Raw genomic sequence first — 25,322 nt, 5'->3', positions numbered from 1 at the left:
TTGCTGATCCAAAAATAGATGGGTTTGCAAGATGTCTTTAAAGGGACGAAAATAAATGTGCAGGGGGTAGAAGGGCAGGTGTGGCGTAATGTGTAGATAATGTGAGGTTATCCACCTTGAAGGCAAGAATGGGAAAGCAAATTGTGACATCATTTTGTGGTATGAGCGATCTGAGGGTCTTTTGGGCATGAAACACAAAATGTTATCAGACAGGTATAAAAAGTAATAAAGAAGAGAATGCTCGCCCTTGTCGGAAGGCATATGTAATAAAGTAGGTAAGTTTACTTGCTACCAAGTGTTACCATTGTGTTCTTATGTGCTTATAGGCAACAATGATGATTCCAACAACTGGCAGAGAAGTACCCAATACAGAGATCCTGTCATCTTTATCAGCAATTTTGAAAAAATTGGAACAGATGGAAATCAATAAGGACGCCTATAAAATTTATGTCCCAGCGAGAATTGCTTGAATCAAGCATGATTTCTGATTTGTAGCATTGTTGCTTCTTGTTTTATCGTAAGTGAAAAGAAAGATCACCAATTGCCATCCATTGGTCCAATTATTGTTGGTATGTCAAAAGAGTGAGCTGTGTATGAATGATGATGAGGAATTGATGCTATCTTAAAATGCACACAAACAATCTTAAGGACTGATCGACACGTTAAAAAAGGCACAAATTAATTTTTTTATCCATTTGGTGGGATGTAATATTTAACAGAACGAGAAAGCAATACTGCACCATGTTAACAATGACATATTGTGGCTATCGGCCACTGCAAGTACAAGAAACATGCTGAATAGAGAAGAGTTTCAAACCAACTGATTTACTGATTCAAATTCAAGCGCTTAAAAAATCTGTGCTGGTCCAGTGGTCTCGGCGCTCATGCAGCTGGAAGTGACATCAAATTCCTGTCCATTGTTTTGCCTCGCACTGAGAGATCCTGAGTATATCTCTGACTCTGGACTTGACCGCAACTGCATAAAAGAGCACAAAACCTTACACTCAATGTCACCAAAACCAAGGAGCTGATTTTTTACTTCAGGAAGTAAAAACAAGGATTGTATGATCCAGTGATCATTGGGGGATCAGAGGTGGAGAAGGTGAACAAATTTAAGTTCTTGGGAGTCACTATCTCAGATGTTCTTTCCTGGACCCAACACACTATTTACGTCATGAAGAAAGCACTTCAACACCTCTACTCCAGGTGTGCCTGCTTGAGGCGGTCTACGGTAAATGTCTCCTCCTGGCCATCCACATCCAAAATACAAATTTCCCCGTTATGACATACCACTTTGAAGGGTCCTTCAGAGAGTTGCTGCCGGGGTGGTCTGCGCACTCTTTAGTAGACGAACACATGCTTGCTCTGCTGCAGGTCTTTGGGTATGAAGGAGGGCCTTGCCCTGTGGTGGGACGTCGGCACAAGACCTAGTATTCCGAGTTTCTCCTGAAGTCTGATCAGGACTTCTGCTGGTGTGTTCTCTTGGCCACGGGATGAGGGCACGAATTCCCAGGATGATGGATGACACTGCCAGATCTTCCTTGGGGGCTGTTGTGCAGATGCCCAGTAGAACGGAGGGGAGTTCATCTATCCAGTTGGCTCCTTGGAGGCCTGCCATCAGGGCTGACTTTAGGTGCCTTTGGAAACCAGGCCATTCGATTGACGGTGGTACACAGTCATCTGGTGGAGCTTGATTCCTAGTAGCTGTGTTGTTGCTGACCACAGGGACAAAGTAAACTGTGCCCCTCTGTCTGAGGTGATGTAGGCAGGAAGCCCGAACTTCGGCACCCAGGTTGCGATCGATGTCCTGGCGCATGCCTCTGCCGTTGTGCCGATGATTGGGACAGCTTCCAGCCACCTCGTGAAACTATCCACCATTGTAAATAGGCACCTTGCTCTTCTCAAGATGGGTAATGGGCCGACAATCCCCATGCGCACATGCTCAAACCTCTTGTGTGTTGGTTGGAAAAGTTTCACTGGTGCTTTTATGTGCCTCTGGAACTCAGAAGTCTGGCAGTGTGTGTACGTCCTGGTCCAGTGACTGACCAGCTTGTGTAGGTCATGCCACATGAAGTTATCTGAGATTAGCTGGGTGGTTGCCAGGATGGAAAGGTGGGTTAACCGGTGTAAAGTGTCAAAGATCCGGCACCTCCAAGTGGTCAGTACAATGGGCCCAGGTTGCCTGGTGGAAGTGTCTCATCGGAGTTTTGTACCTCTGGGCCTAATTGGTACGTCCCTGAGGCAGAGTCTGGTGATTGTGCTTCAGTATGCTGATAGTTCATTGCCCCATGTTGTGCCTCTGCTAACGCCAGGTAATCCACTCCCGGAGTCAAAGCGTGCATTGAATGGATGGATGTCTTGGACAGCACGTAAGCCACCACATTGCTCTTCTCTGAGCTATACTTGTTTTGTTTTGGTGAATTCGGATATGAACGGCAGGTGTCGCTGCTGGTGGGCTGACTACGGGTTGGACACCTTGGCGAACGTCAAGGTGAGGGCCTTTTGATCGGTGAAGATTGTGAACTCTCTCCCTTCCAGGAAATACCTGAAATGTCGAATGGCCAGATATAGAGCCAGCAGCCTTCTGTCAAACACACTGTACTTGATCTCTGGGGTGCCACAGGTGTTGGCTGAAGAAGGCGAGGGGGGCTTCCATTAGCCTTCAATTAACTGTTCAAGTATGCCACTGACTGCCGTGGGGATGTCTACCCAAGGGTGGACCAGGAGCATGGCATTTGCTAGAGCGTCCTTGGCTTGGTCGAAAGCCGCCATCACATCTTCTGTCCAAGCTATCTGGTTTTGCCAGACATCAAGCCGAACAGGGGGGGGCGCATGATTCAGCTCACTGAGGGGATGAAATGGTGGTAAAAATTAACCATCCCAATGAATTCCTGCAGGCCCTTGACAGCGTTGGGCCTGGTGAATTTGTGAATGGGCTCCACTTTCCTTGGCAGGGGAACAGCTCTGTGATGGTTGATCTGGTCCCCCAAGAAGTCAATGGTAGGTAGGCCAAACTGGTACTTGGCAAGGTTGATTGCCAGGCCATAGTCACTGAGGCAGTGGCAGAGTAGGCGCAGATGTGCTAGGCAGGAGCAGCTGGCTACCAGGATGTCATCCAGGTGGATGAACTGAAAGTCCAGGTCCCACCCTACATGAGGCGTTGGAGTGTCTAGGCTGCATTCCTGAGGCTGAACAGGAATTTGAAAAGGCCACACGGAGCTGTGATGTGTGTCTTTGGGATATCAAATGGGTCGACAAGGACTTGATGATATCCTCGCACCAGGTCTATCTTTGAAAAGATGTGTGCCCTGTGCAGGTTGGACATGAAGTCCTGGTCTCCTGTAGTCCCCACACGGCCTCCATCCTCTTGTGGACTTGGGCACCATATGAAGTGGAGAGGCCCACGGGCTGTCTGAACGCTGCACGATGCCCATCTCCTCTATCTTGTTAAACTCCTCCCTCACTAGTCGGAGCTTATCTGGTAGTAATCTGCATGCTTGGGCATTCAGGGGTTGTTCCTGTGTGGGAATGTGGTGCATCACGCCGTGTTCGGGGGCTGTTGTGGAAAACTGTGGCATGATGATGGATGGGAACTCCAAAAGAACCCTGGGGAATTCGTTGTCCGAATGCATGACTGAGCGCAGGTACGGAGCTGGTAATTGGTCCTCACGGAGCAGAAAGGTTTGAAATGTCTTTGTGTCAACTAGCCATCGTCCCTTCAGGTCTACCAGCAAACAGTATGCACGGAAGAAGTCTGCACCCAACAATGGTTGTGAAACCATGGCTAGCGTAAGCATCCATGTGAACTGAATTGCAAAGGGGAAGAGCGTGTGCTGTAGGTGTGGCTGCCGTGAGTTCCTGTCCGGCCCTTTTGGTCCTGGTATCTTGGCTTGAGGGGAGAACGAAGCTGATTTCTGCTCTTGTGTCTACTAGGAACCTGAGCCAGGAGTGTCTGTCCCAGAGATACGGGAGGCTATCCCACGGGCCAGCTACTGTAGCCATCAGCATCAGCAGGCCCCAGATCCCCATCTCTGATGGTAGAAACACCAGGACTTGGAGCATTTGTCATCTCTTGGTGTGGGCATTGCTGACTTTGCTTCTGGGGTGTGGGGTGGCTGGGCCTTCAGTCGTGATGCAGCACTAATTCCGACGGTTTCTCCGCTGTCTCTTTCTGCATGCCACGGGACATCCGCATGCGCAGCCACCTTTCACGGGTCGGATAAATCCTCATTTGCTGTCGTAGATGGATGTGCTCTGGCACCTGTTCCAAAAAAAATCAGTCTGAAGAGTAGGCACAACTTATGGCCATTTGCCAGTGCTAGCATATCACTCATTAAGGTGACACTACGTGGCTGCCGAGGCCATCCATATGTAGCAACTCCATGGCCTGTTCACGACATGAGAGGCTGAAAGTGCCGACCAACATGGCTTTGAGTGGCTCATACCTGCCAAGCTCCAGGGGCTGCCACAGAAAGTCCATTATTTGGCCTGCCATCTCTTGGCCGCTACCACGTAAAAGTACCTGATCTCATCAGAGACTGTGTTCCTGACCTGGAACTGGGCTTCTCTTTGTTGAAACCAGACAAGGGGCGAGTGGTCCAGAAAGTTAGCAGTTTAAGCAAAACTGTGTTTTGAAAAGTAGAGTTGTTTGCATTGTTTATGTTGCTGGAGTCATTCGTGTCGGATCCAAATGCAGTTGAACTGTTGGGGTCACCAATGTGGCTAGCAAATTCGCAAGTGGAAGAAACACGCTGAGTCAAGGAGAGTTTCAAACCAATTGATTTACTGATTGAAACTCATGTACTTAAAAGGTCCGTGCAGGTCATGTAATGGCCAATAGAAAGGCCTTGATTACAGTTACAGTTTGATTAGACTTGGCTGCACAGGGGGCTGCACAGAGCAGGAGACACAGTATCTAAGATCTGTAATGGATGCTTGCACCCACATGGCAAGCCTCATGTACTGTTTACAACAACTTTAAAGTAAAGAACCTTTTCCTTCATCCATGTGTTATCTAAGAACTCACACATACAAATATAAGATGAAGCAAGGTGTCAAAAGTGAATTGGAAGGAAATACTTTAAGAGCTAAAATCTAAAGTCGGCAACTGATCAGTGAAAAGAAGCAAACAAAGTGGAAAAATGGAAGGATTACATCCACCAGCGAAACTTCAGTTGAAATGTGGCTGAAAATTCGAACAGATTTAAACAACATTTTGGATTGTATTTAGTGGCAGTTGGAGCTGACAAGAAAAGTGATAAAGTGAAAGCATCAGTTTTCTTACATGTCATGGGTGATGAAGCCCTGGAGGTGTATAATAACTTCACATTTGCTGCTGAAGGAGACAAAATGAAACTGGAAATAATAATGGAACAGTTTGAGGCATACTGCATACCTAAACGTAACGTGATGTTTGAGAGGCACAGATTTTTCACATGTGTACAGAAAACAGAAGAAAGTATTGATCAGTATGTGACTGAATTTAGAAACAGAAGCAAAACGTGTGAATTTGGTGGACTGACGACTCGCTGATAAAAGACAGACTTGTGTGTGGCATTCCAGATATAGTCTAAGGGAAAGTCTGCTAAGAGAACAAAATCTAGACCTGGAAAAAAACAAACTCTGTAGGGCTACAGAAACTGTAAAAACACAGTCAAAAGAGCTGTTCAGTGAAACTAGCTGCAATGTGGATGCAGTGAGCAAGAACAGACATAAACAGTTTAACAAAAAGAGCGCCAAAGTGGAAAGGGAGGTGTGGCCAGTGAACAAAAAGGAAAGGGACAATTGAAAGTCTTGTCGTCGATGCGGAACACAACACCTACCAGAAAAGTGTCCATGCTATATGTGCAACAAAAGCAATCATTATGCCCGTTGCTGTAGGAACCAAATGCAACAGAGCAAGGTTCATGCAGTAGATGAAAGGGAGATCGAGGAATTCTATGTAGATGTTGTGACTGAAAACAAGAAAGAAAACAGAGACTAGATGCTGAGATTAAATGTGAATGACATTTACATTTCAGTTAAATTGGATACTGGAGCACAAATTAATGTAATATCAAAGACAAATTTTAAGATTAGACCGAGACCAAAGATGTATCGTCGAAAAGTGAAGGTGACAGGATATTCAGGTACTGATATACCAGTGCAAGGAGAATACATGGTCAAAGTGAAACACAAGGACAAAGAGCATATGCTAGCATTCATCGTGGTACCAAAAGATGTACAGGCCATACTAGGTTTTACAGCCTGTGAGAAACTGAACCTGGTAAAAGGAGTTCTCGTTGTGGAAAGCGAAGGGGAGACAGTCTATGATTAACTCATGAAGGAGTACAATGACCTATTTCAGGGTCTAGGCTGCCTTCCAGGAGAACACACGATCAGAGTGGATAAACAAGTGCCACCAATAATACATCCATGCGGAAATGTTCCATTTGCACTTCAAAAGCAACTAAAAGCAGAATTGAACAGTATGAAAGCCTGAACGCAATTCAGAAGATGAATGAGCCAACAGAGTGGGTGAGTTCACTCATCTTTGTGGACAAAAAGAATGGAAAGCTTAGAATTTGCTTGGATCCAAGAGATCTAAACAGAGCAATAAAGAGAGAATACTTTAAGTTTCCGATGCGTGAAGAAATCACGTGACAGTTTGCAAATGCAAAGTTTTTCAGCAAGTTAGATGAATCATTCAGATTTTGGCAGATAAAATTGGATGAAGCAAGTTCAAGACTGTGCATGTTCAATAGTCCATTTGGCAGATACAGATTCCTAACTGCCTCAGCTCCTGAAGGGTATCACAGAACTATCCATATGGTCTATGAGCACCTGGACGGAGTTGATACCTCAATGGATGACATCATGGTATGGGGAACCATGAGAATCGAACATGATAAAAGACTAAGGAACAAGCTGGAAACAACAAGGCAAGCAAACCTAAAGCTGAATAGAGAGAAATGCCAGCACAGGGTGACAGAACTAACATTTGTAGGAGATAATACTGGCAGTGAGGGCATCAGACCAGATCCCAGAAAGGTGTCCGCTATTGGGAATATGCCATGGTCACAATGCAAAAAGGATGTACAGAGGTTTAATGGAATGGTCAACTAGATGGGTAAATTCATATCCAACTTCTCAGAAAAGATGGCTCCATTGAGAAGACTAACAGAAAAGAATATAGAATAGGAGTGGAACTAAAGAAACTGCTCACAGAGGAACCAGTTCTGATGTTTTATGACCCAGCGAGACCCATCAAGATATCACTGGATGCATCACATAGTGGGCTCGGTACAGTTCTTCTGCAAAAATATGATGACTGGCAACCCATTGCGTATGCATCATGCTCAATGACAGATGCAGAGACGCAATACACTCAAACTGATAAGGAGCTGCTCAGCATCACATATACCTGTGAAATATTTCATCAGTTTGTGTCAGGACAAGCAATCACTGTAGAGACTGACCATAAGCCCTTGACTGCATTGTTTCCAAAAGCCATTAAATGAATGTCCACTTACAATACAAAGAATGATGATTAGGCTGCAATGTGGTGTACACTCTGGGTAAGCTAATGTACACAGAACACACATTGTCTAGAGCTGTTGCCAAGAGAGAGCCTGCAAATACCAAAATGGATGAAGATGTGAATGCCTTTGTGGACATGATCACAAGTGCACTGCCCATATCAGAAGCAAAAATGGAGCTCATAAAGTCAGAGGCAAACAAAGATGAAACACTGAGACAACTGGTAAAACACATCATGGATGGACGGCCCAACATGAAGTAGGATTGCTCACCCGACATTACAGAGTACTGGAACTACAGGACAGAACTATCAGTGGTTGAAGACATCATCTACAAAGGAAGCAATATCCTTATTCCAAAGAGTATGAGAAAAGAGATGCTAAAAAGGATCCATGGAGGACATCTCAGAATCAAAAAGTGTAAGAAAAGAGCACAAGAGGTGATGTACTAGCCAAAAATCAACAATGATATAACTAATGAAGTGTCAAACTGTACAATATGCCAGAAATATCAAGCAAGCTATCCTGCAGAACCACTAAATCCACACCCAGCACCACACAGACCTTACCAGAAGGTAGGCACTGACCTATTTGAATTTGAATGTCAAGGGAAGGACTATCTTGTAGTCACAGACTATTCCTCCCTGTATCCAGAGGTGTGTAGACTGAACTCCACCACTGCAGATGCTGAAATAACAGGTATGAAAGCCATATTCTCCAGACATGGTGTGGCAAGCGAAGTCTTCACAGACAATGGACCCCAGTTTTGCAATTTAAAGTTCCAACAGTTTGCTGAAGAGTGGGACTTTGTACACACCACGTCAAGTCCTCATTTTCCACAGACCAATGGTCAAAAGTGGAAAAATCGGTACAGACAGGGAAAAGACTGATGAACACGGCAAAAGATAATGGAACTGCACAATGCCGCTCGATTGTGGTATGTCACCAGCATAACTCCTTATGGGACGTCGGCTAAGATCAAACCTACCCATTCAGGAGAACCTCCTAAAAACAAAAGAGGGGGAGAAGGTGAGGAAATTCAAAGAACAACAAAGAAAAACAAAAGTATTACTTTGTCAGAGGACCAAAAAAAACCTACCAGAACTTTACACTGGTGACCAAGTAAGTCTAAAAGACAAAACAAACTTATGGACTCAGAAGGGAACTGTCCTTAATGAAGGCCAACCAAGATCATACAGCATTCAGACAGATGTAGGTGCTGTTCTGCAAAGAAATCATCGAGATTTTCAAATGGGACCAGCCACAGTAGATGGAAATATGGATACTGTTGAATAATCTGAATGCACATCTGAGAAGACATCATCTGAGGCCACAACTCAGATTCAAGGACAATCAATTACAAGATCATCAAGACATGTGAATCCTCCTAAGAGATTCACTGAGCAAATTTAAAGAACACTGTTATAGAATGAAATAGTGCTATTTTATTCGCTATTCAAGTTTTAGTGTATGTAAATGTGAACACACAAAACAAGTTTAAAAAATTTAATACTAATGAAAGTGCAAGTTCTTGGTGTTAAAGTTAACATTTCAGAGTTAAACAAAAAAAAACATTAATTAAAAGTAAGCTATTTTTGTTTTAAGAAAGGGAGATGTAATGACAGTGGTCATGTTTGCATGGCCACTAGCAAGGCCTTGATTATAGTTACTGTTTGATTAGACTTGGCTACCAGCAGGGGGCTGACACACAGTGCAAGCGACACAGTATCTAAGATCTGTAATGGAGGCTTGTAGCCTCATGACACCTCTCATGTGCTATTTACAACAATTTTAAAGTAAGGAATCTTTTCCTTCATCCATGTGTTGTCTAAGAACTCACACATACAAATACAAGATGAAACAGGTGTGGCGGAAGTGACATCAACCTCCTGTCTGTTGTTTTGCCCTGCACTGAGACCTCCCGAGTATGTCTCTGACTACAGACTCGACCACGACCTGCTGCTGCCTGTTCACCTGCCTTGTGGGTGAGCCTCCACAATATTATTAGTGAAGTGAGAACAGTAAAGAATATATAAAATATTAACTGTGCTGGTACTGTCTTTTAGCAGGTTAATTCATCTGCATACCTTCACAAGATAAAAACACATCAAAATGCTGAAAATGCTGGAGGACGCTATTGACGCTGAGAAGGCCGGCTGAGCTCCTCCAGCACTTTGGTGTGTTTTTACTACAATCTCAGTGTCTGCAGACTTTCGTGTTTCACAACCTTCACAAGATCACCAGATAATTATAGTCGAGGAAGTTAGTCATCCATCGAGAGAGTTCCAAACGTCTACTACTTGTCATCGAATTTTTTGAATGATTGGCTTTAAATAATTCATCAAATTTATTACAAAAGAGGAATATCTTCTCTGATTCCTTTTCCTGCAATTTGTAGAAGCTGTAAATGTAGCCAAGGGCAGGGAAAACCATTCTCCATCACTGCTTTATGATGGAACGTTGTCTTAAGATATTAAAAATAACGTTTCTCAGAAATTAATGAATTTTTATGGTGATTTTTGTTCTGTAATTTTTGGGTAATTTTAGACACTAAGGGACAAGCATCATTAAATCAAATGAAGCCTGTTGAATAACACTTAAATCCATTTTACACTGCTTAGAATAAATACGTCAGCCTCACCACAGCATGAATACACTGTTTACTCCTCGTGTCTCAGCTGTATTCAAATTTAGACTTCAGAAGTGAAAGGGTGGTTCACTAACTCACTCTATTGTAGTCAGAAGACAGAATGAGAAAGCATGTCCACTGGTAAACATTGCTTTGAAAGAAATACAGAAATATCTGAGAGAATGTGAATGAAAACAGAAAGCCTCAATTCTAACTGAGGGTTGATTGCATTCTCCTACACAATGAGGAGAATGATCACACATAATGTTATAACAATTGTTGCATTTGTGTCTTTATGATGAATTTTCAAAAGCATTTTCCACCATGTTTAACTCATCATCATTTTCCGAGAAAGAAAGCAGCACAAGCAAGTTCTCCTCGATTCCTTGGGGAAATGATTACTTAACGGCATACTGTTGATGTGAAAAAGTGCCTGGCAATTTCTTTTTGCTTGTGTGGGAGAGATCAGAAATCATGCCCAAGTAATGTCACACACAAATGACATAATGATGTGTTTCAACAAAAAAAAATTAAACGGCTTCATAAAGATGCTGCTTCTTGACAAAGGAAGTGTGCACGTCAGACAGAATGTTGCCCAAATTCTGCAAAAAGAATAACATGAATAGACCTAAAGCTGAATTGTTGCAGGTTAACAATTTGTGTGGTCATAGCACAAGATTAAAGATACAGGCAAATTTCTTACCTTGACAGCAACTTGAAGAGGGCTGGGTTCACCAGGAATTCCTGTCACCTGGCCTTCATATACCTCACCAAAAGCTCCATGGCCCAGGCCACTGTGAAGGAGATCATCATGTCAGAACCAATCTGTCCAAGTGAATAATCAATCCTTTTCAATCTTTTTTTTAAATTTTTTTTTTATAATAAATACAGTACAATCAATAAAAAGGAAATAAACTGAAAATACAATATCACACACACACACACACACACACACACACACACACACACACACACACACACACACACACACACACACACACACACACACACACACATATATATTCTTTCTTTGGCTTGGCTTCATGGATGAAGATTTATGGAGGGGGTAAAAGTCCACGTCAGCAGCAGGCTCATTTGTGGCTGACAAGAACGATGCGGGACAGGCAGACACGGTTGTAGCGGTTGCAAGGGAAAATTGGTTGGTTGGGGTTAGGTGTTGGGTTTTTTGTCCTTTGTCTTTTGTCAGTGAGGTGGGGTATATATACACACACACACACACACACACACACACACACACACAAACACACACACACACACACACATATTAATATAAAACTTCAAACAGTATAAACACAGTCCTCTCTCCACTGCACTGGGTGAAGGCAGTAAAGAAATTTTGTATATGTATATATAAACCACCTAACCTTCTTTATTAAAAAAAACCAAATAAAAACATCGAGCAGCTTATCCTGAGGATTACATATATTTCATAGCTTTTGATTTATACTGTGAATAAAAAAAAACTAAGGTAAGACTGTATCTCATCTTGAACAGTAAGTACATCTAATCACATTAAAAACATTTACATCAGATGAAAATAAGACATAAAATGTCACCATGTATCTTCAAATTTCACCATTGAATCAAATACATGATATCCATTTTTTTCTAAATGTAAACTAGACATAATATGAGAAAACCATTGAAACACTGTCTGAGGTCTAGAGTCTTTCCATTTCAATAAGATGGCTCTTCTAGCGAACAATCAACCAGGTACAAAATAGAACCTACTGACAATAGGTTCAAGTGCAATCTTGTCAATTATATCGGAATGAATCTATTAATAGGCCATACAATATTACAATTTGGAATTACAAGTCTGAAACATATAAGCCCTTGAAATGAACAAAGCTGTTTCTATTTTAAAAAAAATACTTGCATTAAAATGTCACTAATTTTTAAGTAATATGAAAAAATGTCATTTTGCAAGACAATGCTTGATAGATTTGATCAAACATTCAGCAACAGCTGAATTCATATATTTAACTCACATTTCTTGATGGTAAAATTTTTGACAATAAATTTCCAATTTACTGCACAATTTCCATTTCTGAGTTCAGATTACTCAGCAATTCAAATAATTGTAAAACGAGTGATGGAACTATTAGAGGTAGATGTAAATGACTTTGTACCCAACAATGATTTCTCCATGAGGAAATGCGATGATCAACTTTAAAGCAATAATTTGTTCTGGATAAGACTATAAGACATCAAAGCAGAAATTGGCTCTTCAGTCCATTGAGTCTGCCATGCCATTTAATCATGAGCTGATCCATTTTCCCTGTTGGCCCCACCCGCCGGCTTTCTCGCCATAACTGTTGATGCATTGATAAGTCAGCAACTTTATCAATCTGCCTTAAATATTCCCAATAGTCCCTTCAAAAGTGTTTTATTTTATGTTATTCCATTGCTTAAAAGCTTCTGGTATTCCAAGATTTGGCATTTTTAAAAACCGTTTTTAACTTCTCTAGGTCTGTCTTACTTAAGTAAAGGAGCAAAGAACAATCTACTGGAAGAACTTAGTGGATCGAGCATCATCAATGGGTGAAAAAGAATGGCCAACATTTTGAGCCAAAACCCTTCCTCAAGATAGATTTTAGATTCCAGCATTTTAGTCTCTCACATGTCTTCAGTTAAATAATGATGTGCATATTAATAAACACAAGTGTCTGGACATAAATGATCTGTCCTCCATTAGGGCAGACAAGGATCTCTGAAATTAAAGTAAATTTGGCCTTTGTAACTCCAGAAGGAAGGGATAGTAGCACGAGGTATTATGCATGATAGAAGAGGGCCACTTTGGCAGCCCTTCACTCTGCATATGAACTTAGTTAATTAGTGGGAACGTTCAGACTCGTTTCCCTTCTGACAATGAGCCATTGGACTACTCTGTAGAACATTGCACCCCCCAACAGGATGCTACAGTGAGTGCATAGTTACTTCTGTTCTGTGAGGAGGTAAAAAATTGCTTTTTTTCCAGACAGAAGTCAGTGACAATGTTCATGTGACAGTTGAAGGGATTTCCAGGCATGGAGGGAATTGTGAATGGGAACTAATGAGGAGATCTGCAGAAATCAGAATGAGCTATTGGTGGGTCAGGGTTGCCTCCAGTGGGGCCACAGAGTGCTAAAGGTGTTCATATTCAGCATTTGGGAATAGGCTGTCAGTTATAGCATGCACTTCCCTCGGATTGAACAACACATTGAAAATCTGATGAAATTATGCTTGGAAAGCTGGTCCAACAACTCTGAAGTGGAGTGAGTGGAGAGCACCAAATTCCTTGGAATTCACTTAACTAGCGACCTATCATGGATACTCAATATCTCACTTGTAAGGAAGACATAAGAGCAACTATACTTCTTGAGAGACTGAAGTGGTCAAGCAACCAGCCACCATTATGTCAACCTTCTACAGGAGCTCTATTGAGAGCATCCTAGCTGGCTTCATCACAGTGTCGTGCGGTTGCTGCAGAGAAGTGGATTAGAGGTAAACCCACAGGACCATTAGGGTGGCAGAGTGGATCGCTGGGGTCTCTCCACCCCACCTGCCATCGATGTGATCACCCAGGATCATTGTCTGAAGAGGGTGTGCAAAATCACTGAGGACCCCTTCCACCCTGCACACTGCTGCTCTCATCAGGAAAGAGATACAGGTGTATTGAAGCCAGCACCACCACTCTGAGGAATGGTTTCTGCCCATTGGCAGTGAGAATGCTGAGCAACCAAAGGCACTGCTCACTTAACCATCTGAGACTCTCATTTCACAAAATAATATTTATTTATTTGTATACATGAATACTTGACCTGCATGTGTATTGTTTGTCTGTACGTGTGTTATGTCCGGTTGTGTGTCTACATGCTTTGCATCCACGACTGGAGAATGATGTTTCATCAGGTTGTTCTTGTGCAATTAGATGACAATAAACTTGACATGAGGTCCAGTGAAAATATGGAGGTGGACAGCTCATGGCCTCGAGCTGGAGTATGTTGACTTCTTTCAGTTGGGAATGGACTATCTCCTCAGAATGATTGCAAGCGTTGCTGTTTTGGCCACCATCTATGCAGATCAATTCTAGAGGCTCAGTGGCTAGCTTTTGCGATGTATGCCTTCCCAGGAGATTGGCATTGGGAACCACCTTATCTACCTGGCTGACATTTCCTGGGCTGGTTCAAATCCACAGGCACATGAGGACCCATAAATCCGACCCTCTGGTTGAGAGGGTCCAATTGTTCCACGAAAGCCCATAGTACACCTACGTGGCATTCCCAGATAGGCACAAGGACATGGTATCTATCTGGGACGTGGCACACATGGGAGCATCTGCCCCGCCCCCCCACCCCAGCTCCCCAGGGCTCAACTTCCCAATCCCCACCAGCCCTACCAACCTGACAGTCGACACCCACAACTCCATTCCCCCCCAGCCCAGCCAAGAACCCCCGCCGGGCCAAACGGGATGGATCAGCTGAATCAGAGAGACCACTAGGGACCCCGGAGAGGGACTTGCTGGTTGCAATGCCAAAGAAGACCACCAGACAGACAGAATTTATGAGTGCTGGCTGACCACACCACACACCCCGAGCTTTCTTTTAAAAGAGGGGGTGAATGTGGTGAAACCACTATTGTAGTTATTTGTTATATGTAAATTGCATGACCTTTACTGGTTGACCCTGCTCTCACTGGCCGGCTCGTGACTCCTCCCTTTCTTGACATAAAGGGTGTCATGCCACAAGCCTGCTCCCAGCTCGAATCCAGGACAGTGTGAGCGACCAACACAGGGATGCCGTCCAATATGAAAGTCATGGTTTTTCAGTAGGATCACAATGGAAACATTTGTATAAAAACCACCTTAAAAAATAATTTAAAATAGCGCTGGAAAAATCAAAGTAAGGCAATGTCTTCGCTTAATTGATCATTTAGGAATCTGATGGCAGCGGGGAATAATCTCTGTTCCTTTGCAAATACTGCTGATTCAGAAGTAAATTTAAAAATAATCAACATTTCACCTTGGTAGGACAGCAGAAATCGAAGGATGCAGCACTCTGAATGAAAAAAATATTTCCCAATCTATCCTCAATGGTCAAGAGTCTATTTTGAGACCATCATCTCTATTCTAGACTTGGAAAAATCAATTCTACCCTGTCAACCTCCATAAGAACTTTACACATTTCAATGAGATTATCTCTCATTCTTCTAAACACAAGAGAGTGAGAAAAAAACTAGTCTCCTCACAGAGCAAACTTGCCAGAATCAATCTCGCAAACCTTTGCAGTGCTTCCTCAATTGCAAGTGTATCCTACCTATCCTTTGTTGTTTGCAGTTGCTGCTTTCAACAAAGGGATGGCCTTTTGGGAACCTTTTCTCTGCTTCGTGCTTTTGACAGCAGCAAAACATTGAAAAGCCGACAGATACAACAGTAACAGAACAAAAAATATATACTTGTAAATTAGAGCTAGGAGGCCAGGAAAAATAAGCACACAATGCTCTGATTAAAAGGGAGAGAATATAACTCAAAAATTCTCTGTTAACAAAACAAAGGGATAGGCTCATCTACTGGGATCTATTTTTCAGAATCAAGGAGGATACAATGCATATGATTAGATGTGAAGATGGCCACAAAGGTTGCACCTGACAGATGTAACTTTCAGCTTCTAATTATTGGGTAGGTGGCATCTTCCAAGAATTGATCCCATTCCCTTGCTAATTTTCTCTTTGTTTTTTTTTACCCTTACAGTTCTGTTACAAATATTCATGGACATTGTTTTTTCCAAGTTATTCCAATTCTATGTGCACAGCCTAAATCTCCATCATGTAAAACAACCGCTGAAGTTGTTCCAAGTAAAAACACAATGCTGGAGAAACACAGCAGGTCAAACAATGTACTTTATAAAGCTGATAAAGACACATAACCAACATTTCAGGTTTGAGCCCTTCAAGGTATGAGTAAATTGTAGACAGGTAGCCAAACAAAATTGTGGGGTACAGAGGGGAGGGAGAGGAGCACAGTCCCAAAGGCAGGAGGTAATAGGTCGATAAGGGAGGGAGGGTACACAGCAAGCAGGGGAAGGGGGGATGGCTCTGAATATGAAGGGGTGAAGAGCTAGAGGAAAGAAGACAAAGGGAAAGAGAAGGAAGAATGAAGAGTAGGCTAGCAGAAACCAGAGAAGTTGATGTTAATGCCATTTTGTTGGAGAGTGGCCAGATGGAAAATTAAGTGTTGCTGCTCTAATTTAAGGGCAGTGTTGGTGGGACAGTACATGAGACCATAGACAGACATAGACAGAGTGAAGATGCTCAGTGAAGTGATCTCCCAGTCTGCATCTAGCGGGAACACTGTATGCAATAGATAATTTCCACAGAGGCATAAGTGAAGTGTTGCTTCACTTGAAAGAACTGTTTGGGGTCTCAAATGGTGGTGAGGGACGAGGTGTGGGTGCAGGTGTGGCCCTTCCTGTGGTCGCAGGGGAAGGTGCTAAGGGAACGATTGGTGGGAAGGGATGAGTGGACGAGGGAGTCACAGAGGGAACAGTCCCTATGGAAGGTGGAGAGGGGAAGAGGTTTCTGGTGGTGGGATCATGTGTAGGTGACAAAAATTATGGAGGATGATGCAGTGGATGTGGAAGTTAATAGGGAAGTAGGCAAAGACAAGATGAATTCTATGTTTGCTACAACTAGAGGCGAAGGGGGCCAGGGCAGATGAGTGGGAAATGGAGGAGGTGTGGGTAAGTGCCAAGTTGATAGTGGTCAAGGGGAATATCACATGACAAAGGAACAGAACCAGGCCACTAGGTCCATCGTCTGTTCTGTAAATCTACACTAAGCTACACTAGTTCCAATTTCTGCCCTTTCCTCCATATCTCTTGATGCCTTCACTAATGAGATACTTGTCTATTTCTTGTTTAAATACTCCCAGTGATCTGGCTTCCACTACTGTATGCGGCAGTGACTTCCACAGATCTACGACCCTCTGGCTAAAAAAGTTCTTCCTAATCTCTGTTTTATTTGGAAAACTTCTAATTTTCAGACTATGACCCCTTGTCCTCGATTCACCCATGAAGGGAAACATTTTACCTCATCCACCCTATCTAAACCTTTCACAATACGAAAAGCCTCTATGAGATCTCCTTTCATTCTCCTATACTCCAATGAATACAACCCAAGAGCTGCCAAACGCTCCTCGTACATTAGCCCTTGCATTCTGGGAATCATCCTAGTAAATCTCCTCTGCAGCCTCCCCAACAACATCACATCCTTTCTAAGATAGAGGGCCCAAATGAGGTCTCACTAGTGCCCCACAGAGTCTCATCAACACCTCTTTAATACACTATTCCTCTTGAAATGAATGCTAACATAGCATTCGCTTTCTTCCCTACCAATTTCAACTGGTCATTAACTTTTAGGTTTCCCTGCACGAGGACACCCAGGTCCCTTTGCACATCCAAGGTCTGAATTTTCACCCCATCCAAATAGTATTCTGCCTGTTTATTTCCACTGCCAAAAGTACAACTGTGCATTTCTCTATGTTAAATCTCATCTGCCATAATTTTACCCGGTCTCCTAATCTGTCTATATCCTTCTGCAACTTTACAGTTTCTACTACACTTTCTACTCTGCCACCTATCTTGGTATCACCCACAAATTTGGCCACAAAACCATTCATACCACAATTCAAATCATTAATATAAATTATAAACAGCAGCGGCCCCAATACCGACCCCTGCAGAACACCACTAGTTACAGGCAGTCATCCAGAACGAGAACCCTTAATTTCAACCTTTTACTTCCTGCCGATCAGCCACTTTTCTATCCATTTTAATAACTTCCCAGTAATTCCATGGACCCTCATTTTATTTAGCAGCCTAATATGCGGAACCTTATTGAAAGCCTTTTGAAAATCTAAATAGATAACATTCACAGCATCTCCTTTGTCTATCCTACTTGAGATTTCTTCAAAAACCTCTAATAGGTTGGTCAGGCAGGACCTACCCTTTAAAAAACCCTGCTAACTTGGACCTATCCTGTCATGCATCTCTAGGCATTTCATCACCTGATCCTTGAGGATCACCAACGTCAGACTAATCGGCCTATAATTTCCTTTTACCTGTCTCCCACCTTTCTTAAACAGCGGAACCACATTTGTGGCCTTCCAATCCTCTGGAATCTCTCCAGAGTCTATTGACTTCTGGAAGATCATCGCCAATGGATCTACCATCTCCAAAGCCATCTCTTTCAAAACCTGTGGATGCACCTCATCTGGCTCGGGAGATTTATCAATCTTTAATCTGTTTAGTTTGCCTAGCAAAATTTCTCTAGTAACCCTAACTGAATCTAACTCTACTCCCTGAAGCCTCTGACTGTCTGGGATATTACCAATGTCTTCCATGGTGAAGACTGATGCAAAATATTGATTAAGTTCCTCTGCCATCTCTTTATAACCCATTACAATTTCCCCAGCATCGTTTTCTATCGGTCCTATGTTAACATGTGTCTCTCTTTTATTCCTTATATATTTGAAAAAATTCTTAGTATTGTTTTTAATATTGTTAGCTAATCTCCTTTCATGATCTGGACTGGAAGACCTTCTCTTTGGAATAGATATGGTAGAGATGGAGAAATTGGGATAAAGGAAGACTACCTGAGTTGCTCCAGCATTTCAGTGTGTTTTTATGACAATCACAACATCTGCAGACCTTGGTGTTTCATAAAGGAATGGAATCCTTGCAGGAGACTGGGTGTGAAGAAGTGTAGTCGAGGTATTTTAAAATTTAATTTAAATGTAGACATACAGCATAGAAATAGGCCTTTTCATCCCATGAGTCCTTGCCGCCCAATTTACATCCATTCACCTACACTCTCAGTACATTTCAAATGAAGTTGGTTGTGGAATTAATGGATTTTTAAAATAGGTCAGTGGAAAGTTTGTCTCCTGAGAGAGAGAGAGAGAGAGAAATATCAAGAAAGGGGAGAGTGTTGTAGGAGATGGGCTAGATGAATTTGAGATCGGGGTGGAATTTGACAGCAAAGTGAATGAATATGACAAGCTCATCATGAGTACATGATGCAGCCCCAATGTAGTTGACAATATGCCAGAGGAAGAGTTGAGGGGCCTTGTTTGTGTAGGCTTGCAACATGGTTTGATCCACAAAGCCAATAAACAGGCAGGCATATGTGGGACCCATGGCTACTCATTTGATTTGAAGAAAGTGGGATGAGTCAAAGAAGTTATTAAGAGTGAGAACAGGTTCTGCAAGTAGAGGAGGGTGGTGGTGGGTGGTGAATGGTTAGATTTCATCAAGAAAGAAACAAAGGGGTTTGAGAACTTCTCTATGTGGGATGGAGGTTTAAAGGGATTGGATGTCCATAGTGAAAATGAGGCAGTCAAGTTCAGGGAATTGGAAGTCATCATCAAGGAGATGGAGGGCATGTGAGGTAACATGGATATAGGTGGGGAGCGATTAGACCAGGGAAGAAAAGATGGAGTTGAAGTAAGATGATATGAGTTCAGGAGCATGTGGAAAAAAATGGGTCTATCCAGATAATTAGGATTGTGTATCTTGGGTAAGAGGAAGAACTGGGGAGTACAGGGATGAGAAATAATGAGATTGGAGGCTGTGGGAGGGAGGTGACATAAGGTGATGGTGTTGGAGATGGTAGTTTGATGTGCTGTGGTAGGGGCCTGTGGAAGGATAAGTAGGAGGAGGTTTCTAAGAGCTGTCATCTGGCCTCAGCCAGGTAGAGGTCAGTGCGCCATACCCACAACAGCACCACACTTGTCTGCAGGTTTGATCATGAGGTTGGAATTGTTGCACAGAGAGTGGAGGGCAGAGCGTTTGGAGTATGTGAGATTGGAATAAGAGAGGAGAGTTGTGAAGTTGAAATGATAGATGTCTTGGCAGCAATTGGAAATTTAAAAAAATCCAGAACATACAGCTAATCAGGACAAGATGTCCAAGTGGAGGAAGAAGGCTTAAAGCGGACGAAAGGGCCTTGAGTGGAGGTGGACAGTCACAGTCATGGAAGTGAGCAAGGAGACAGAGGCAACGGAAGAAGAGTTCGGCACCATGGCATGCGTGGAACACATTAAAGTGTGAGCAGAGAGGGACATAGATAAGATCTCAAGTGAGCATTCCATCTTTGGGAGGAGGTCAGGGGGATAGTAAAGACTCAGAGTGGGAATCTATGTGGTGGAGGAGATGGGAGGTCAGAGGGTTGAGATAAAAGGTAGGGGAAGTCAGAGGGAGGCGGTGAGGGGGGGTTGGAGAGGTCAGGGGGAGATGGGTTTAAAGTAAGAAGAAGGGTAAGGAGTGATGGTAGAGGGGATAATGATGCTGTGGTATCCAACAGCGAGGTTGGCACCATAGTAAGTATCTTGGTTGTTGGGAGCCTCTTGGTGAGATCGGCATTGAGGGTGGCTATGGCCCAGGAGAGAATTGGCTCAAGAGAAATTGGGAGCTCTGGAGGGCAGGAGGCTGGGGTCTAGGCTGGAGTTCGTGGCTGAGGCATTGGGGGCTCCAGTAAGTGGGCCTAGGTGAGAGATGGCAGTTGAGGCATCAGGAGCTCCAGAGGGCAGGTGGCCAGGGCTGGGATGGGAGTTAGCGGCCAAAATGTTGGGAGGCCAGTGGACCAGTGGCTGGGGCCCAGGCTAGATTTGGCAGCCGAAACTTTGGGAGGTTTGACAGGCGGGTGGCTGGTGCCAAGGTAGAAGCCCACGTAGGAGGTGGCAAAGATGGCAGTCTCTAGGGAGGCAATCCTGCAATCCTTGATGGATGCCAGGTAGTGTAGAATCGACGGTTGAACACATGGATCTGGCGGTGGATGAATTACAGGAAAAGCCCGTTGTTGGCCTAGGCCAGCAAGATCCAGAGCTGTGGCAGAGAAAGAGCAAGGTTCCGCTGATATCTCTGTATCGAGGTGAGGGTGGTGTGTAGGATTTTTCGAGAGAAGCAAAGAGAACAGTAGTCAATGTTGTGTGGGTACCTTAGATGCTTGTGGGGGCCAAACTGGGAGGCCTGAAACCAGAGTTGGAAACCACAAGGCACAAAATGGTGGCGGAGGCAAGTAGAGAGGATTGCAGCATGGCTGTGGATGTGAGTCTGGGTGAGTACAAGGTCAGAGAGCTTAACAGCTGTAGGAATTTCAGAGGGGGAACAGTGTGAGAGAATCCCACAGAACAACCTTTGGAAAGCAAAGGTGAACTTCTTCAGAGTAGGCAGGGCTTTGCAGTTAAAGTTGATTCTTTTGGTGATATAAGTTGATGTTATTGAGCTACTAATTTCTTGCTAACTGGGATGAAAGAATTCTTCACCTTTTTAAGTATCCACCCCAAATTTATTTAGATGTCCTCAAATTTGGGGCTCCTGGTTATCACAGATATTATCGGTCAGTACCAAAAGCAACAAGTAAATATTTGGATTTTGGTTTTTATTAGAATGTGCTTTGCAGAGAAAAGTGGAGGAAAAATAGTAACAAGGGCAGCATTTTGTTGTGTAGTTTATTTTTTTTTATTTTAAATTTCAATGATACTGAAGAAGCTCATTCTGGCCGCTGAAAGCCGTGCTGCCCCTATTACATCCAATTAACTTATGAAACTCTACGTTTTGGAGGATGGAAGGAAACTGGAACACCAGGAGAAAACCCACACAGGTCACAGGGAGAATATACAAGCTTCTTACCAACAGTGCTGGATTCGAACCCAGCTTGCTGGCGCTGCAATAGCCTTGCACCAACCGCTACACAAACAGAGCTGCCTTTTGATCAAGTGCTCAAAGCAGCAAATAAGCAGCTGGATGATGGCTATTATTTCCTTTCTCTCCTCAGTTGATGCCACTAAAAGCAACTAAATTAATGGCTCAAGCTTCATTTGACTCACCGTATGAGGACGATGTTTTTCCGAGAAACCTCTTTGAGATCGCTGATGGAAGTTGTTTTCCCAGCAAAGCAATAGTTAGGATTGTAGTCAGTCATAATGGTGGAAGTTCGTAGTTTGCTGAGCTTGTAATCTGGACTTTGCAGCTCCATCTGCATGGCTTGCAACTCCTGGTGCTTAAGACGGTACACTGCAGAAAATATTTTAGTAGTCGACTAATGTAAAATCATTGTATTTAAAGAAGGAAGCATCAACTATCATGAAGCCAACAGCCACCTTACTCCTCTGATTTGTTGTTCTCCCAGGATACTCAGACTCTATGAAAGTAAGTTGACTTTCTAAAGGAGTGTAGTTTCGTTGCTAACAGAATGAAATATTGGAAGGTGCAAGAACTGTCGGGAGAGCAGCAGTGGATCCTCAGAGAGTCTGATCCAGGTGTTAGGCAGAGGATTAATATCATTTTCTGTGGTGGCAATAGGTCCTCCAGCAATACACCTGATGCCAATGCACTGCCAAAACATTCCTTTGGAATGTTTCAGGCAGAGAAGACCCAAATTTAGGAGTTTTTTTTCTGCGTTGTTGCTTGAGGAATGGGGTATTTTTCTATATTCCCATACCAACTCTATTCCAAAGATTGCACTCACCGATCATAATTCCGGAAAAGGCGAGCAGCAAAGCTGCAACCACAACTGACAACACCACCGAAAGCACCAGGGAAAATGGCAGGTGAACGTCCTGGGGCACTGAGCGAGAAGAGTGAGCACAAGAAAAATTAATCGAAGCACAAAATCACTTTTTAATACACAAAAGTACTGGAGAAACTCAGCAAGTTCCGCAATGTCAATTGGAGGGAGAGATACCACAACCAACATTTCTGGCCTGAGCCTTCGACAAGGTGTTTTTTGTAGAACTTCTTCAGGGTCAGCATCCCTCAAAGAGATTTTGCAGTGGAGCCAAATAGCACAAAACATTGGTTATATATCTTTGTCTCCTCAATATTATTAAGATGAATATCTTTCCTAAATTTTTATATATTTTTCAAGCTGTACCCACTTTTGTTCCCAAATCCTTTTTTGATTCATTGGATTCTATCATACCTTTTATATGGAAAAATAAATGCCCTTATCTCAGAAAAGTCTTCCTTCGAAATACCAAACAGAATGGGACCTTGGTGTTACCTAACTTTAGGTTTTATTTTTGGGCAGCTAATGTTAGATACATTACTTTTTGGATTCATCATGAGGAAAATTTGGATGTTTCAAGTTAGATTAATTTAGAAATAAGATATACCAAAAAATATTCTCTTCTTTCGCTACTTGGAGCACCTTTACCTTTTTTGGCATCCAAATTAACTGATAATTTTGTTGTTAGACAGACATTGAGAATCTGGTTTCAATTTAGAAAACATTTTGGGTACCATGGATTCTTATTAATTAGTCCTATTTTAGGTAATTCCATTTTTTTTAACCTTTGGTTCAAGATAATGGTTATTGTCAGTGGTTGAATTGAGGTATTCAATCTTTTTTAGATATTTTTACTGACCAAAATTTTACTTCTTTCGAACAATTATCCACCAAATTTACAATACCTAGACATTGTTTTATTCACTATTTACAGATTAGGAGCTTTTTAAATACTTTAAGTTTTAAGCTCCCTGAAGACCCAAACTTCCCAAATGTGGAAGTTGTAAACTACCTAATTCAAACTTTCAAGTTAATTTCTCTAAAGATACCCTATTCATTTTCCCCTTCCATAAAAATTTCCTTACAGTTGAATTAAGATTTAAATTTTGTTTTGAACTACTAAACAAGGAATAGATTGAAAAAAGATATTGAATCCTTGGAAAAATATTCATTTTAATACATTTCACTCTACCTATTAAGGTAATCTATTTAAATAATCTTTAATTTTATTTAATAGTGGTACATAATTTGACTTATACAGATTATCTAAATTTCGATCAGTTCTAATACCTAAGTATTTAGTTGGATTTTGTGTCCACTTAAATTGAGCTACTTGTTTATATTGATCATAATCTCCTTCTACTAATGGCATTACTTCACTTTTATCACAATTAATTTTATAACCAGATATTTCCCCATAATCTTGTAACTTTTTATATAAAGAAATTAAAGAATTTTCAGGATCTGTTATATAAATCAATACATCATCTGCAAACAAACTAATTTTATATTCCTCTTTATTGACTTTAATTCCTTTAATACTAAAATTTTGCCTTTTTGATTGTACCAACGATTCAATTTCTAAAATAATGCAGGAGATAAGGGACATCATTGTCTAACCAATCTACTACTCTAGCCAAAGGATTTCTAAGTAAACCTTTAATCCAATCATAAATATTGGCCCAAATTGAAATGTTTGCAAAACTTCAAATAAATAATTCCATTCTAATCTGTCAAAAGCCTTTTCAGCATCTAATGATAAAACTAATGCTAAATCTGATTGTTTCTGAGAGCTATGAATTAGACTAATTAATTTAGCTACATTGTCAGCAGATATATTTTTAAAATAAATCCCAATTGATCTAAATGAACCAACTCAAGTAAATATTCATTCAATCTATTAGCCAAAATTTTAGTAACAATCTTATAATCAACATTTATAGGTGCATAAGACTCCAGTATAATAAATCTTTACCTTTCTTAGGTATTACTATTATTACAGCATTTTAAAAAGATTCTGGTAATGAACAAGCTACAGTTGCTTGTTTTAATACTTCTGTTAATAAAGCCATCAATATGTCTTTAATTTTTTAAATAAAATTCAGATGCAAACCCATCTTCACCAGGAGATTTACCATTTTGCATAGAATTTAAAGCCTTCATAACTTCTTTCAACATGAATGGAGAATCTAAATACTTTCGAGCTTGGCAATTCAAAGATGAAAGTTGAAGCTTCTGTAAAAAAATTATTAATTTCTCCTTCATTATTCAATGATTGAGATGAATATAACAGTATAATATTCTCTAAAAGGATCATTTATATCCTGTAGTTTATAATTAATTTTTGAATTGTTCTTGACAGCATTAATAATTCTTGATGCTTGCTCCGTTTTCAATTGCCAAGCTAATAATTCATAATATTTTTGTTTTGTCTATCAATTAATTTCTCAATCTTATGTCTGAATTACATTATAATGCATTTTTTATGAATTACAAACTCTCTTTTTCAGATATAATTGATTGTAATTTTAATGGAAACTTTTAATAAATTAATAAATTAATTATTTGTGCTTCAGAATTAAAAGATGAAGCTATAACTTGGCCAACCC

At 41.7% G+C, this 25,322-nt stretch overlaps 1 protein-coding gene across 1 annotated transcript in view; it reads right to left on the bottom strand.

Moving 5' to 3' along the window:
* The window catches only part of LOC138760431 (ALK tyrosine kinase receptor-like), a 489,739-nt gene that overhangs the window by 123,268 nt on the left and 341,149 nt on the right, over window positions 1-25,322 (bottom strand). The window contains exons 11-13 of the mRNA XM_069931014.1: window positions 22,675-22,773; window positions 22,034-22,220; window positions 10,850-10,940 (exon numbers count right to left, since the gene is read on the bottom strand). Of these exons, the coding sequence (XP_069787115.1) occupies window positions 10,850-10,940; window positions 22,034-22,220; window positions 22,675-22,773 (377 nt within the window). The remainder of the gene's footprint in view (window positions 1-10,849; window positions 10,941-22,033; window positions 22,221-22,674; window positions 22,774-25,322) is intronic.

The sequence above is a fragment of the Narcine bancroftii genome, chromosome 4, assembly GCF_036971445.1.
Source record: "Narcine bancroftii isolate sNarBan1 chromosome 4, sNarBan1.hap1, whole genome shotgun sequence".
Taxonomy (NCBI): Eukaryota; Metazoa; Chordata; class Chondrichthyes; order Torpediniformes; family Narcinidae; genus Narcine; species Narcine bancroftii.
The sequence above is the reverse complement of the archived record's forward strand: the minus strand, read 5'-3'. Positions and strand labels throughout refer to the sequence as shown.